Source organism: Podarcis raffonei, chromosome 18 (genome assembly GCF_027172205.1).
Source record: "Podarcis raffonei isolate rPodRaf1 chromosome 18, rPodRaf1.pri, whole genome shotgun sequence".
Classification (NCBI taxonomy): Eukaryota; Metazoa; Chordata; class Lepidosauria; order Squamata; family Lacertidae; genus Podarcis; species Podarcis raffonei.
This window is the reverse complement of record NC_070619.1, coordinates 13,107,609-13,123,069: the sequence shown is the minus strand read 5'-3', so window position 1 is coordinate 13,123,069 and position 15,461 is coordinate 13,107,609. Positions and strand designations below refer to the sequence as shown.

The 15,461-nt window shown below is 50.4% G+C and overlaps 1 protein-coding gene across 2 annotated transcripts; it reads left to right on the top strand.

Moving 5' to 3' along the window:
- Window positions 1–3,953: 3,953 nt before the first annotated feature.
- On the top strand, window positions 3,954–10,928 carry LOC128405728 (retinal homeobox protein Rx1). Of its 2 annotated transcripts, XM_053372634.1 has the most exons (3): window positions 3,954–4,061; window positions 9,122–9,377; window positions 10,286–10,928. In XM_053372634.1, the coding sequence occupies exons 2-3, from the start codon at window positions 9,135–9,137 to the stop codon at window positions 10,727–10,729; spliced, it is 687 nt and encodes a 228-aa protein (XP_053228609.1). In that variant the 5' UTR covers window positions 3,954–4,061; window positions 9,122–9,134; the 3' UTR covers window positions 10,730–10,928. The 2 variants fall into 2 exon arrangements, with proteins under 2 accessions (XP_053228609.1, XP_053228610.1); XM_053372635.1 differs by lacking the exon at window positions 3,954–4,061 and having other exon boundaries at window positions 9,066–9,377.
- Window positions 10,929–15,461: the final 4,533 nt, after the last annotated feature.

The window sequence follows — 15,461 nt, the reverse complement described above, 5'->3', positions numbered from 1 at the left end:
CTCTGGTCAGGGGAAAGGCAGTGCTGCTCAGGAGAGCAGCATTTTCTGCAGGGCAACTTGCAAGCATCTTTCCAGCTCATCCTTCCGTCTCCAGGGAGACTAAGGACAGCTCCTTCCTCTCTTTCTTAACTGACTCTCAGGTTTACAGTCTAAGAAGAATGACTCCAAAGTAGGTTGGGAGGGAAGAGGAAATGTGTGAACTCAGGTTTAAGTTCTTAGTTACAAGTTATTCTAATAACTTTATATCGCCTTGCAGAAAAAGTATCTTGGCCAAAATTGCATCTGAAAACATTTATATATTGGGGAAAAATTTTAGGAGGACTTTACAAATTCATGAATCTCAAACCAATGCAGAAACATGGAAAAATGAATTTTAAGACTGGGAAAATGAGAATCGGAAAGAAAGGAAGGTTGATCTTCCCTGGTCATCCTGCACATGTTGTTGACTCCCATCACCCCCCACCCTGGTAAATGGTGTCAGCCTTATGCTGAAAGACTTGGCCCTGGGGGCTCTCAAGTCCTCTCACCCCAAGAACAAGGAGAAATCATCTAGCTTGGATTGGAGTCTCTCTTTGTTGTGACGTTAAATGCTTCCCTTTGAAAATAAAATAAAACAACGATTATTTTTAAAAGAACTTTTCTTCTTTAAAAATTGTTTTGCACATGCATGTGTTGCAGTTGGTGAATAATAATGGCTCATTTGCTCTCTTTCTCAGCTTTGCGGGTGGGCTGCTTATTACGCCTAAATAGTTGATTTAATTGAAATGTCATTTAATTAATGAAATGAATTTAAAGGAGCCCGACTCCACTTGGGACAGATGGTGGAAGCTCAGGGGTGGTAAAATCAAGACCAAATTGTCTTCTGGTTGAAAGAATGCCAGCGTTGCACTTCTAGGGGTGACAGCCTCCAGTGCTGGCTAAGTCGGGGGGGGGGCGCTGTACAAACTCAAAAGCACTCTGTTCCCCAGCTGGACATTAGAGGGAAAGCGTGCTGGTCCCAGCAAGAACATGGAGCGGGAGAAGGAGCTGCAATGAGCGGCATAGAAATGATGCAGTGTTCTTCTTGCACATTTTAAATCAGAACCTATTGGATCAGGCCAAAGGCCCATGGAGTCCAGCATCCTGTTCTCACACTGGCCAAGCAGATGCCCCAATGGGAGCCCCACAAGTAGGGGGCATCTAGTCCAACCCAATGCAATGCAATGCAAAGCATCCCTGACAGATGGCCACCCAACCTCTGCTTAGAAACCTCAAATATAAAATCAATATATAGTATATATTTTCATTGAGAGAGAGCTGTTGGAGAATCCAAACTAAGCCTTCGTTATTTGAGGGGGGAGTTGTTTTTTTGAAAAAGCTATTTGTGCACAGAAACACGAAGGCACGCGGCAGAGGAGCATCTTCTCGCGATACAAAAACGCTTGAATCTTTTAATCCTCCACAGGCCAAACAGCAGTGCCATTGCTGGATTTTGCTCTTCCCACCAAAGAAAACCTGAGTTTGTGTGGGTTGTGCTTCCCTTAAAATCCATTTGAGAAACCAGCCTCTGGAAGACTTGCAGGAGACAGAGTGTGACCAATTTGTGTACCTCTGCCATATCAGTAAAGAAGGACACAAAGACAGTTTTAAAATAGGCCACAAGCTTGGTGGTTACAGGTGTAAATGAGTTTAGTGTTGGGCAAATGGACCTGCCCCACACTAAGGAGGCAGAGGGAAGCAGAGGCTACTATTCTCCCTCTGCCAAAGACCAGGAACGAACCCAATGCCATATCCGCCAGAGTTGTGGGCAAAACCCTCAGACAGGCCCAATTCGCCTGAGGGGACAAATTCCTCCCTGGACCCAAAAGTGGCAACCATGAAACCCATCGCAAGGTCCCTCCAGGAACAGCACAGAGCAGTATTAAGGTTTTCAGCTGACAGCCGTTGATTGGTCCCAGGTGGCAGATGGGCAGATTTGAATCCTGCTGGCTGGCGGTAAAGACTGGAGCCCGAGACCAAGCCATGGTGGGACAGGAGATGGCGCTGGGATGTTGCCAGTCCGCAAGCATCGCGTCACCAGGAAGTGGTCGGAGGATATTCGGGGGGGGGGGCATTTCTCAGACCAAAGGGAACCTGCGAAGCTACCTTATTATTTTTGCTGTGGGATGATGGAGGCCCTTTATGTAATCTTGCTATATTTACAGTGCTGCCCTGAAATGTTGCCTTTTGCATGCGACTATATTTGCTCTTGTGTTGTTTTGCTGCCTTCATTTCATAATAATTAAATTGTTTTTGCAAATGTGTTTGTGTTTTCTTTGCTGTAAGCCGCTTTGAGCATGGTGTGTGGGTGTGGGTGTGTGAAAAAGGCACAGAAATACAACAAACACAATATAACTACGTTTTAAATCCTTTGCTCACAGTTTATACAAAATAGAACATTTCAAAGCTTACATTCTGAAAAGCAATCATGTTATGAGTTCCATCAGATTCTTTACTTCCCCAGTCTAGAACAAGGCTGGGAAATCTCAGAGCCACCCAGAAGCCTGCATGGAAGAGATTTTGGCCCTCACACTGAAAAAGGTCACTGGGAAACTGCATAAAAACTTGTGTATCATTCGGAGGAATTTGCACTAGAACACTCATGAATTTTCATGATGAAATAGCAATAATTGCAAACTGATGTAGAAATTTGAAGAACCGAACCTAAGACTGGGAAAAGTGAGAAAGCAAGAGAAGCGAGAGAACTAATTCAGCTGCCCCACCACAGTCTTGGCAGGTGAATGGGAGCTGCGTAGGGAGAGGCAGAGCTCCCACCCGCAGCGCGCATTTAAAGCGCATGGCTCCCCCCAAAGAATCATGGGAAGTGCAGTTTGTTAATGGTCCTGCAAATGGTAGCTCAGGGCCCATGTACTTTCAAGGTGCTTCAAATGTCTCTCTCTCTCTCCTGAGGGACAAAACGTGGGGCAGACCCTGGCTTGTGGGCTTCCCACAGATGCATCTTTGAGAGCAGGATACCCAGCTGGGCTCTTCGCAATGGTCAAAGTATCTCAGGACATTTTGGAGGCCATGCCTGGTGTCAAATGCAAAGAGGTGCTTTCCAGATAAGGGACTAAAATCCAAGGGCCACAATAGTTTCTCCATCCTGGCCACACACAGCCAGGCATCAGGCAAGCTGCCCAGAGGGAGGCCCACCATAAGGCCTGGTCACTTGCATTTCGGAGGACGGAACTGGGGCGGAGGGGGAGGCCTGTGGGGCATGATCCTGCTGCACGTGTTCCTTCAAGCAGTGTCTCCCTGCACTTCCAGACACGTTAGGGCTGCTGCTCGATTAGGGTTCATTAGTGGCCTCACGCCACAAGCCACATTCAGCTTTGCCCCTGACCCCCCAAAGCGTCCTTGGTGGTGCTTCCAGGCCTGCCATGCCACTTCACACATCCCTTGGCTGCAGAGCAAGGAGCCCAAGTTAGGAAGTTGCCCTCCCTCCCTCGCCCCACCCCCCGGCCCTGGGATCCATCCCTTCAGCCTGCTGCCCAAAGACAAAGGCCATTGTTTCCGCCCTCCCCCCATTTCTGTGGTGCCCCTTCTTTTCTTCTCTCTGTGTCTAATCATTCTTTCCCTCTCCTGTAATGAGGGGATTACGAGGGGAAACTGCGGCGGGGGGCTTTTGTGTGGAAGACAACCCAAGTGGGGAGGGGGCGGGCGCCTCAGTGTCCCCTCCGCACCGCCAGCCGCCCCCAGCCCAGCCCAGCCCAGTGGATGAACCAAGGGGACACTTAGAGCAATTACTTAGCCAGAAAGTAACTGTCAATCATTCTTAAAGGGGAAGGCCTCCAATTAATAACCTCGTCCTAATCCGCTGGACTCATTTCCAATCTGCAAGGGTCCAGTGACATCTGCAAGACTAAATAAAGAATCTCCTTGGGGCTTTAGGCGAGGTGGGCTCCGTGACAGCTAAGGCGACCACTGAGCATCTTGGCTGCCAAGCGGGAAGATTGTGAGCGAGTTAGCCGCTTGTTTGGCTTCCTGAAGGGGACCGTCAAAGTTAAATACTTCTGAGCAAATCCAAGTAGGGCCGGGAGCAGGTAACAGAGCCTTCGTAACCATCTTTCTTTTCTCTTGTTTCCTTTCGATATGATTATATCCAGCGCTTGTTAATGTTGCTGCCCTAGGGGATTTTGCCGAAGATTCATACCAAATCCTGACAGAAAATTGAGACAAGTAGATTGTTTTCCTCTCCGTTCCAGAGAGTGCTAGAGGTTTGCTATGACTCCCAACCCCTGGAACAGGGGCTGCAAATATAGAGGATAATTGCTTTTTTTTATTTTAACAATTTGAAAGGGAGGAAGGAGAGCATAGCAGTAAGTTGCAGAGGGGCCCACCCTTAACCCCTCGACCCCACCTAAATAAAATTGCCACTGAAATCACGGAATCCCAACATAGATGTGAATAATAATACAAATTAAGGTCATCAATAGGCAGTTCAAGCTGATCAGCTGAAGCAAGAATATAACACCCAGCCCCAGTTGACCTGATTTCTACATTCCAGGAAGTGTCCCTCTCTTTCCCAAGAAGGCTGGCTTCATTGAATTCTACAGCTGGGAACTTTTATTACTTTCCTCCCCAATATTAGACCATATTAGGAGGGCATGGGGGAACCCCCCCCAATATTCCAGAACTGCTCCCCCTTTGCCACACGTGGGCCCAGCAAAATGCCCTTTCTGCCCCCCATCCCGTTTCCAGTCCCTGTAACATTTCCGGAAAGCAAAAGTGTCTTTTAAGAATAAATCAACATTCGGATAGCAACTAAATCCTCAAGAGATTGTGCGTCTCGGCGATGCTTTTCCTTTCAATCTTCGAGCTTAAGAACTTAAAGCCAAAAAGGAAAAAAAAAACCTGCTGTGGATAAGGTGGAGTTGATTGTTTCAGAAAGAAAAAAGATATGAGGGGGGAAAGACATACTGAGCCTGGCTAGGACAATCAGGCAGGAAAAAGTGGATAAATAAACTGTCTATTTTTCTAACTACATAAATTTTAGCTAAGACCTTTTGTTAAGAGTTTGAAAACAAACAAATAAATCCAGCACATCTTTTGACATCCCCTCTGCCTTCTTGAGTCTGGGAAGGCCAAGAGGCTGGATTGTGGAAGGAAGTCTTGGACAAAGAGAGCTGAAACGGACTCAGTTTCTTTTCCCATAAAGTCACTTGTGGACGACTCCACCCAGCCTGGCCTGGGCACAAATCCTGCAGGGCGGGGGGGGGGGCTACAGATGGAAATGCAACAGGGTGTCAGAAGAATTTTGTTGGGGTGGGGCGGAGAAGGGAAGATGCCTAAGAGACAAACTTTCTGTTGCAGTGTGAAATTTTGTACAGGGAGGAGGAAATCCATTAATTTCAGTTTCTCAGATTTTGCGGGGGGGGGCGGGTTGCCTCATTTCCATTCTTAAATTCTCCACATTTTCAGGTTGTGGCTGGGCGGAGCAAATATTGTTTCGTTTTAGGGAGTGTGACTTAGGCAGGTTTGTCTTTAAACATGAACCAAATTGGATTCCTCCCCCCTTCTACTTTTGTGTAGGGGATCCAGAGGTAGCTTGGCCTGAGGGCAGGATCCAGAGCATCGCTGAGGGTGATGGATCCAGCCCAGGGAGTGGGGAAAGGCATAGCAGACCCAACAGGGACGTCTCCTGCACAAACAACAGGGCTATACATTTATTTTTTGCGATTATGTTTATATCCCCCCCCTTCCTTCCTAAGGAGCAGGGGCGGGGGGGGGGCAGGCATCAGTAAGTGATCAAACAGTCTTTAAAAGAATTGCAAAAAGCAATTCTGATGCAGATGCAGATTGGGAAGATCTCTGCTTCAAAGGCTTGTTGCAAGAGGAGGTGCCCAAAAGACATTTAAGGGAAAGGGAATTCCAAAGGGCCTACATTGTGCAGAAGGAAACTCCTGAAAAGGTGGCATCACCTATAGCGGGGGAGACAGCCTTTCGGGTCTCCTGATCCCACACTCTATAGGGCCTTTTACACCTTGAACTTAGCCCAGTAGGTCGCTAAGTGGCAGCTGGTGAGAGCGACACATGCGGGTTGCACAGGAGAATTTCCTGTTGGATCAGGGCCCATGCAAATTACTCGCCACCTCCTGAATCAATATAATTCCAGGAGGCCACAAATGCTTATGCCGCAATAAGGTGTGCAAGGCCAATTTTGCAGGGAGCAAAAATGATGGCTCAGAAACACAAACACGCCCCCCCCCCAGCAGCATTCATTTCAGGCCACTTTAGAAAAGCTTCCCCCTTCCAAAAATCATTTGCTGTGCAGCTGGGACTGGGGACAGTTTTCAGCCACAATGTCATCGTAGGCAGTCTTTGGAACAGCAGGACACATGGCCCTGGGGGTGGGGAGGGGCTCAGATGCAAAACTGGGTGACTCCTCTACACAAACAGCTACATCCCAGCCGCACAAAGGTTCGCACACACACACACACACACACACACACACACACACACACACACTCTCCCCATCCAGGCCAGGGAGAGGCAGCCTCAGAGGAAGTTGCAGGGCCAGGCCAGCAAGGAGGGGGCTGGGGACAGCCCTGAGGGCCCCACAGAATGATAGCGGGAGGCATTTGCCCCCTGGGTCTGGGGCTTCCCATCCAGATGTGGGGAGTGGGAGATTCATGTCCCTACCCACACTGTGACAGGAGAAGTCCCATTGAAATCAAGGCACCATTAGCCTGCTCTTCGTACGGCACAGGCGGACACAATCCTGCCCCCACTTTCTCTGTATCTCAAAACTGCAATGATTGCTACTCTCCCACAACCCTCCCTCCCTCTCTCCTTTTACGCCTCACCCTCCTCTCACCATAATTAAGTTGGCTGCGGAGGTCCTGGGGGAAAACGCAGAAGGAAAAGAACAATCCACAGCATGCCATTGGGGAAACTGAGGCTCGAAATCCTTAACAGCTCATTCTGCCAGTGGGCAGAAACTCGTTTTAAAAGGAGAACATCTCTGGCTGGCTGGAACAGGACATCTGATTGCAAGTCCCGTTTGTGTTGCTATGTAACTGAACGCTTGCAACCCTCTCCCTAACAGTTTGGGGGACATTGTTACAAGGGCACAAACTGGCGGTAGAGGCTGGTCCATTCACGTAAATGGGACATTGCCCCGCCAGCCTCAGTCCACACTCGTCCAGCCCCCCCCTTTCCTGCCTTGCAAGCCTGTCAGCTTCCTGCTGCTCCATGGGCTCAGTGTCCCCCTTGCAGATCTCAGAAGGAAGCAGGAGAACGGGACTCCCAGCGGGAGCTTCAATCCCTGGCAGGGCTGCAAAGGGACGCCCTCTCTGCAGCCCTGCAGCCCCTGTTGCCCCACAGAGTGAGAGGGACCCATGGCCACTTCCTCAGTTCCTCTTTGAAACAATTGCCTTACTCAAGGCCATGAGGTCTGGAATCTTTGCCTTTGGGGGCAGGACCATCCCTTGGCTTGGTATAAGGTTATCCTAATGTGTGTGAGGGGGGGGGGGAGGAAGTAGTGGCACGAGACAGGTCTCTCCTCGTCCGCCTGATCCAGGGATTTAGCCAGGATCAGGGCTCTTGTAGTGGAGCTCGGCAGACACAGCGTTGTGCCAACTTGGAAAGCAGCAGGCAGACCAGGAGCCTCTGCCCGCTTCCACCTGCTGGCGTCCCCCTTGGACCTGACATCTCAGGAAAAGGGACCAGGTCTGCTTGCTCTCCTGCCTTCCTCATTTTCTTCACCGAAAGAGTTCAGATCTGAGGTACTAGCACCCCACCCTGCTTTTAAACAGCTGCAATCAACTTTTGGGAATAATTAAATTGCACTAAATTGTACCCGAGGCAATGAGCTGGTCTGGGATTCTACTCCCAAACTGTTGATATTTTATTGTTGTTAATTATTATCTGCAAAAGGGGCATTTTTTTCTTTTGCCTTAGAGAGGCAGGGAAGATGGCCCTCTCCCTAAGAGAAAAAAATTAATCCTCATGAAAATTCCCTAGCATTCTAATGCAAATTTATGCTAATAATCATATTTTGGTATGCAGTTTTTACTTAACAAACACATTTTTGAAAGAAATTTATCCTAACGTAATGTATCATTGAATGTTATTTTCATATGCATATATTGAATTTTATGCACACTTTCCTGTAATATGTTCATTTTTTAAAAGGTTGGTTGGTTGGAGAACTGCATCAAAAATAGGGTGTTGCGGATCTCATACAGCTTTGAAAATTAGATAGATTCCTCTTTAAATGCATCAAATGCATCCTTAGCATAAAGTCATAGATGAGATTTCAGGTTGGGGTCGGGATGCAGAAGGGAGACACATGCTCCAAGTTTGACCCTTGGCATCGCCAAGCACAATGAGGTCCTGTCAAACCAGACACCTGCGGCCAGTCAGTGTGGGCAACACAGTTATGAGGACCAGAATCCTATTTCATTTTTAGGCGAAGAACACTAGCTCAGAGCTAGAACACTTGCTTTGCACGCAGAATGTGGCACGCATTAATGTGTTAATTGCGATTTCTCTCAGTTTCTCATTTTCCAGTCTCAAGCTCAGTTCTCCTTGTTTCCACTTCAGTTTGCAAAAATATCGTTTAAAGTGAGTCTTCATGAAAATCCATCAACATTTCATGGCAAATGCATCCTTATATGCCCATTTCTGTATGTAATTTCCCCAAGCACCCACACATATTTTTGCAAAGTGATTTCTTTTGATATAATGTGGGTTTCGTGGGTTATTTTCACTAGTTTGTGGATTTCTGAGACACACTTTTAGCTCACTACAAACATTTTTGTACAGCTTGCTTGGCTCCTGCATTGCATTGCAAAATTCGGGTAAGTGGAAAAATTCAAACGATGGCTGTGTTTTGCTTTGTGCAAAACACCAGAAAGTTCTTCGCAATGTTTAGCCTGGAAACTCAGTTTACTAAACCTCTTGGCTAATTGCAATCACTCATATAGAAAGCGGACTAGCCCTTGGCGGGCCCTTTAAATTTCTGCACTGGCTCTGCAGCCACCACTGACCAGCGAAGGAGGAACCAAGCAACCCATTGCTCCTCTACCCATCTCTGCTATGTGACCCTGAAAAGTACGCTGCTCAGAACTATCCGGAGTTCTCTGACTTTTCTGCGCAGATCGACGGGCGAGATGTTCCTCAGCAAGTGCGAGGGGGAGCTGAGCGAGCTGCCGAAGAGCGTGGACAGCGAAGGGACCACGCCGGACAACCTGGACGAGGAGCAGCCCAAGAAGAAGCATCGCCGGAACCGAACCACCTTCACCACCTACCAGCTACACGAGCTGGAAAGGGCCTTTGAGAAGTCTCACTACCCGGACGTCTACAGCCGCGAGGAACTGGCCATGAAAGTCAACTTGCCAGAGGTCCGGGTCCAGGTGAGCAAGAACCCCCAGGTGGAGCAGATGGCGCTGCCATGATGGAGTCAGACCACTGGTCCATCGACAGCAGCCTCTCTCAAGCGTGGGTCTCCAGGTGTTGGGGGAACTGGGAGCTTTTCTTAAGGGGGCTGGGCTGTTTCTTCCTCTTCTTCTTTGAATTTATATACCACTCTATACCCAGGGGTCTCAGAATGAAATCAAGATATAAAACCACAAAATGCATAATAAAAATAACATCAACCCAATAGCTCCCCCCCCCAAAAAAAAACACATTTTACAAGGGCATAGGATGTAAATCAGATCAACCAAAGGCCTGGTTAAAAAGGAACGTTTTTGCCTGGCGCCTAAAAATGTATAGTGAACTTCCCTGGGGAGAGCATTCCACAGACAGGGAGCCACTGCAGAGAAGGCCCCGCTCTCGTGTTGCCACCCTGCCGACCTCTCAAGGAGGAGGAGGCACATGAAGAAGGGCCTCAGAAGATGATCTCAGGGTCTGGGTAGGTTTATATGGGAAGAGGCAGTCCTTGAGGTCTTGCAGTCCTGAGCCGTTTAAGGCTTTATAGGTCAAAACCAGCACTTTGAATTGGGCCTGGGAACTAATTGGTAGCCAGTGCAGTTGGACTAGGATTGGTGTAATTTACTCAAACCATCTTGCTCCGGTGAGCAACCTGGCCGCTGAATTCTGCCCGCTGAATTTATTGCAATGTTTATATAGTTTTTATCAATGTTTAGTTTTTATATAGTTTTTCTGTTTTTAGCAATTCTTGTTTTTAAACTGTAAGCTACCTTGAGTGCCATCAGGGGAAAAGGCGGGGTGCCAATAAATATATAACAACAACAACGACGATGCTGCTGCTGCTGCTGCTGCATTGGATGCTTTGAGAAGGTGCTTCTCCTTTTCGCAGGTCTGGTTCCAGAATCGGAGGGCCAAGTGGCGCCGGCAAGAGAAGATGGAGGCCAACTCCATGAAGCTCCACGATGCCCCCATGCTGTCGTTCAACAGGGCCCCCATGGCCCCCAACGTGGGGCCCATCGGCAACTCCCTCCCCTTGGACCCCTGGCTGACCTCGCCCCTCTCCAGCGCCACGGCCGTCCACAGCATCCCGGGCTTCATGGGCCCCACACAAGGCCTCCAGCCGGCCTACACAGGGCACTCCTTCCTCAACAGCCCACCCGCCATGCCCCAGAGCATGCAGCCCATGGCCCCCGCCGCCTACCAGTGCGCCACCACCTTTGTGGACAAGTACCCTCTGGAGGACGTGGACCAGCGCAGCTCCAGCATCGCTTCGCTGCGGATGAAGGCCAAGGAGCACATCCAGACCATTGACAAAACGTGGCAGCCCATTTGATGGCGGGGCAGGTGACCCACCGTGCCAAACACTGGCCAGGAAGGGGGGCAGAGGAAGGAATCGACACCGCCTGGTCTCTCGCCAGGCGACTCTCAGCTTCTTCCATCGCGGCCACTGACTACGACGTGGCCTCTCAGGCACTGCAGACAGCGTTTCCACTTCAAGCCAGCTGGGTTTACACTGGCTAATGGCGATGGTTTCGCTGCCTCGAATGAGAGAATTTAGCACCATGGACTCAAATACTGAAGCTCTTGCTCTCCCCACTTTCCCTCTGACTCTGGTTGGGGCAGTGGATTAGGAGGAGGGAATTCCCCACAGGGAATCTTCTCCTTGCGTGGGGCGGTTCCAGATGAAGGACATCTCTCCACAGAAGTTTGGCAGTTTGGGCTCTGCCATATTCCTCTTCTAGCAGATATTTGGGGGATATTCTGAGTTGTGGATTGGACTGGTTGGATTCAGTGATTCCTGCACCCCCTGGAAAGCGAAGGCTGTGAGGGAGATTGCAAAGACAGGACCAGATGCCCTTGGCAAGGCTGTGACATCGCACCAAGTCACTAGTCCTCATAGAGGGCAGATTCAGTCTTGGAGCAACTGATTTGTATTGATTGCAGGAGAACTAAATGACTATGAACCATCCCGACTGGCACCCATCAGTCGTAAATCCCTCCAGGCCAGATGGACAGCTCCTTTGTTTCTACCCAAAGCAGCCTGCTACTGCAAAGCAGATTGCATTCCAAAGTGGGCACACCACTTTCTGTTTACACATCCATTTTCCTTTCTCTCTGTGTGGGTTTCACTTGCTCTGCTTTTTCTTGGGTAGACATTTCTCTCTGATGTTTGTCTCAGAATTGCCACATTTGGTGTGATTTCTATGCAGCAGAGTTCAGCCAACAGAATGAAGGAGGGGAAAATATTTTCTTTAATAATGTCTCACTTTCTCACTTCTTTCAATCCATCTCCGCATAGTGAGAATTCCGGTGTCTGCCCAGTCTGCTACTCAGATGCCTTTTGCTGGTCTCAATGCAGGACAGAGAGGTTTGTGCTTACTGTACAAAGGTACCGGGGCGTCCGCTGTTCCACACATTTTGCCTTCACCCACCCCTGGGACTCTCCACCCCACACTGAAGAAGAGAATGTGACACTCAGGCTGCAAAATGCTCCTCACCTGCCTTCAGCAGCTGGTTGGCTCCCCAGGCGCACATTCCCAATCTGTCAATATGCAGTTAGCCGCACTGCCGCTGACTGGAGCTTGTTGCCCCAAAAGAACGGGAGCTGGGGGGCGGTGGGGGGCGGGGGTTTGGGAACTAAAGGCTGCCTCAACCCCCCTCTTAATCTAAAAGGCCTCATTTCTCATTTAAAGTGGGTTGTAGGGCTCACCCAAAAAGTTGCACTTTGCACATGCTAACTGCTCCAATCTTTGCTCTTATAGCAGTTCCTCACCCCCTCAGATTGCGGAGTGTGGAGGGGGGGCTGTAATCATCATTAGGAGTGCAATCCCCCTTAACCTTTCCCCTCTTATTAATCCTAATGAAAATTGCCCCCCTTCCGCCGGAAACATTTGCGACTGAAGAAAGGGTCTACGGCTGCAGCAAAGCATTGCGGTTGCTCCAGAAGTTGGGGACGACAAACTCAGGCCCTCCTTGGCCACTGGAAGCAGGAAGGTTGCGGGTTCCTCATGCCTGTAAACCTCCCGCTTCTGCTGTTTCTCAGCCAGGGCCCTTGCAGAGTCTCCTTCCTTCCTCTCCCGGTCCAGCTGCCGCCTCTCACCTCGTCTCCCCTTCCACCGGGTGGGGGGGCGTCAGACCCGATTCCATATTGCACGCCTGGCTGCCCCCACAACAAAAGGGGCCTGGCCAGGGCTGCTTCTCCCAAGCCCCACCGACCCCCACGGGCCACTATTGTTGTCTTGCAGCAGATGCGAGACCCTGGGGTGCCCCACGGCGCTCATTAGGGGGAATCTGCTCACCCATCACTCTGCCGGAGTTTCCCAGGTGGGGCAGGGAGGGCCCATCCCTCCGCCCCAGCCGACCAGGCTGTCACACCAAGCGGGTTGAGACTTTCCTTGCAAAGGGCTCCCACTTCCCCAGCCGCCACGGTCAAAGTGTGGAGGCAGCAATCCTTCTGAATGCCAGAGGCTGGGAACCTGGGGCTGGGAGAGTGCTCTTGGGCTCAGATCCTTCTGGCAGGGATCTGGCAGGGATCTGGTGGGCCACTTTGAGAGCAGGATGGTGGGCTGGATGGGCCACAGGCTCCGGTTACATGTTCTGAAGGCCTGGAGGAAGCTGCCCAGGTCCCCTGTCCCTTGTGGGGGGATGCAGCGGCCGGCTCTGGACTTGCCCTGGCCTGCCTCACTCAAAGACAGCAGCTGGATCCGGCCAAAGTCCCACCTGGACCCGCTTTGCACAGTGGCCTGACCAGGTGCCCCCCAGCAGGGGATGGGGCCGGAAAGCCGTGAGGCTCTGCAGGTGCGAAACAGGGCTGGGTCTGTAGCCAGTGCTTAGGGGTGGAGGGGCTGCCTGGGATCCAGAGTGGCAAGGGGGGGGCTATAGATGCACAACACCCCCCCCCCGTGAGGCGTAAAAGAGGCACAGACACGGAGAAATAGGAGGCTCTTAGCGGCTCCTAACCCTGCCAGAGGGAGACACGCTTCTTGGCCCTTCATTCTGAGAACCAGCTGCTGAAACTGCCGGGGGGGGGAGTTTTCCTGCTTACTGGCTTCCCATTGGGTCACCTGGAGTTGATGGGCCCTTATCTGAACCAGAAGTATTATTTTTATCACTTATTGAATTTATATACCGCCCTATACCCAGGGGTCTCAGGGCGGTTCACAGCATAAAATCAAGGTATTAAAACCACAAAATACCTAATAAAGCTAAAAACAACAACCCAATAGCCCCCCCCAAAAAAAACACATTTTAAAAGGCATGGGATGTAAATCGGATCAACCAAAGGCCTGGTTAAAAGGGAATGTTTTTGCCTGGCGCCTGAAGGTGTATAATGAAGGCGCCAGGCGAACTTCCCTGCGGAGAGGATTCCACAGACGGGGAGCCGCTGCAGAAAAGGCCCTGCTCTCGTGTCGCCACCCTTTGGACCTCTTGAGGAGGAGACGCACGAAGGAGGGCCGCAGAAGATGATCTCAGGGTCCGGGTAGGGCTCTTCTTATGGACTTAATAATAAAAAAGTTCTGTGACCAAGATATCTACTTGCAGTTGCCTGCCTTCCCAGTAACACCCCCATGACAAAAATCATTTCCTCAATTTCCTGAAAGGCTGGTGGTTCTCCCTGGCCCCGTTAGATGACACGACAATTCAATGGCACAGCAATTCAATGCCCTCTCCCTCCGCCCTTTGCCACACCCTGTCCGGGCTGGCCAGCAAGGTAGCTCTTCCCTTCACCGGTCGCTGTGGGATACGTGCCTGGGGAAGGGGGGGCAGGAGAGAGGAACACCCGCCCACCCCAGCGGCACTAATGGGGTTTGATTGCTGACAGCCAGAGCAGGCTCCCGGGTTCGGCATGAAAAGGGGGGGGGGGAGAGCCTTTGTACATCTGGCGCCAGAGTCCAGCCTGTCAAGACCTCGTCAAAAGAGGCGGCCCAGTGGCGTGTCCCTTCAACAGCTGGCCCTTCCCCAATTAACGGCACGTTAATTAGGTCACGGGCTTTGCTTGGGCCAGGCCCAGACTCAGGAGTTTGAGAAGGAGCCTGCACTCCCTCAAGGCTGGAACCTCAGACACACCTTCTCTTTTCCCGGGAGGGGGGCAGATTGAAACAGGTTCAGGGCAGGGGGTCCCTGGGTCCATTACCTGGCATTTCCAAAATGGGCTGGGAAAAACTAATAAATAATAATAATTTTATTTATTCATTCATACCGCTCTCATCTGGCTGGGTTTCCCCAGCCACTCTGGTTGACTCCCAACAAAATATTACAAATTCAATCAAACATTTAAAACTTCCCTAAACAGGGCTGCCTTCAGATGTCTTCTAAAAGTCTGATAGTTGTGATCTGATTGACATCTGATTGGAGGGCATTCGACAGGGCAGGTGCCACCACCGAGAAGGTCCTCTGTAACCTCACTTCTTGCAGGGAGGGAGGCCCTCGGAGATGGACCCCGGTGTCCGGGCTGAATGATGGGGGTGGAGACGCTCCTTCAGGTATCTTGTCTGAAACCTTGGAGAGGTTGTGGCCTGTCAGTGCAGAGCAGGAATGGCCGGGTTGGGGGGGGGTGAGAGAAGCAGCTCAGGGTCCCAGTGCAGCTGAGACAAGCCTATCTGAGCCTCAGCAGTTGCAATGGGGGCAAGTCTTGCCCTCGCAGGCTGCATTTCAATCACACAAGAGTTGAATCGTTCTACACACAGACACAGAAACAAGCAAGAAAGATGGAGCACACTGCTCAGAACACCTTCCCATTGTGGAAAAGCAGAGGCGGATGCAGAGGTCAGCCCTGAAGGGGCCACATTACGCCTGAGGTGCCCAACCGTAGCTTCTTCCACCGCACCTGACTCAGCCCGTGGCAGCCAGAGGTCCTTCCGGAGACAGCTAAACCAGTCATTGCAGAAATCACACCTGTGTGCCCCCCCCCAATATCCCCAGCCGCATTGCAATATGCATTCAATGATTTGTAGAGAGACTTCCATAAAGTCGTTTTGCTTTCTATAATCCTAAGTGATTGTACAGAACCGAAAAGTGTGCCAAATGACTTGGCAAGCATCTATCTCTTAAAAAATAAAAAGCAG

Bases quoted from the DNA above. Each gene is read 5' to 3' on its own strand.
- LOC128405728 (XM_053372634.1), top strand. From the start codon at position 9,135: ATGTTCCTCAGCAAGTGCGAGGGGGAGCTGAGCGAGCTGCCGAAGAGC. The intron at 9,378-10,285 runs GTGAGCAAGAAC...TCCTTTTCGCAG, and splicing joins TGCCAGAGGTCCGGGTCCAG to GTCTGGTTCCAGAATCGGAG.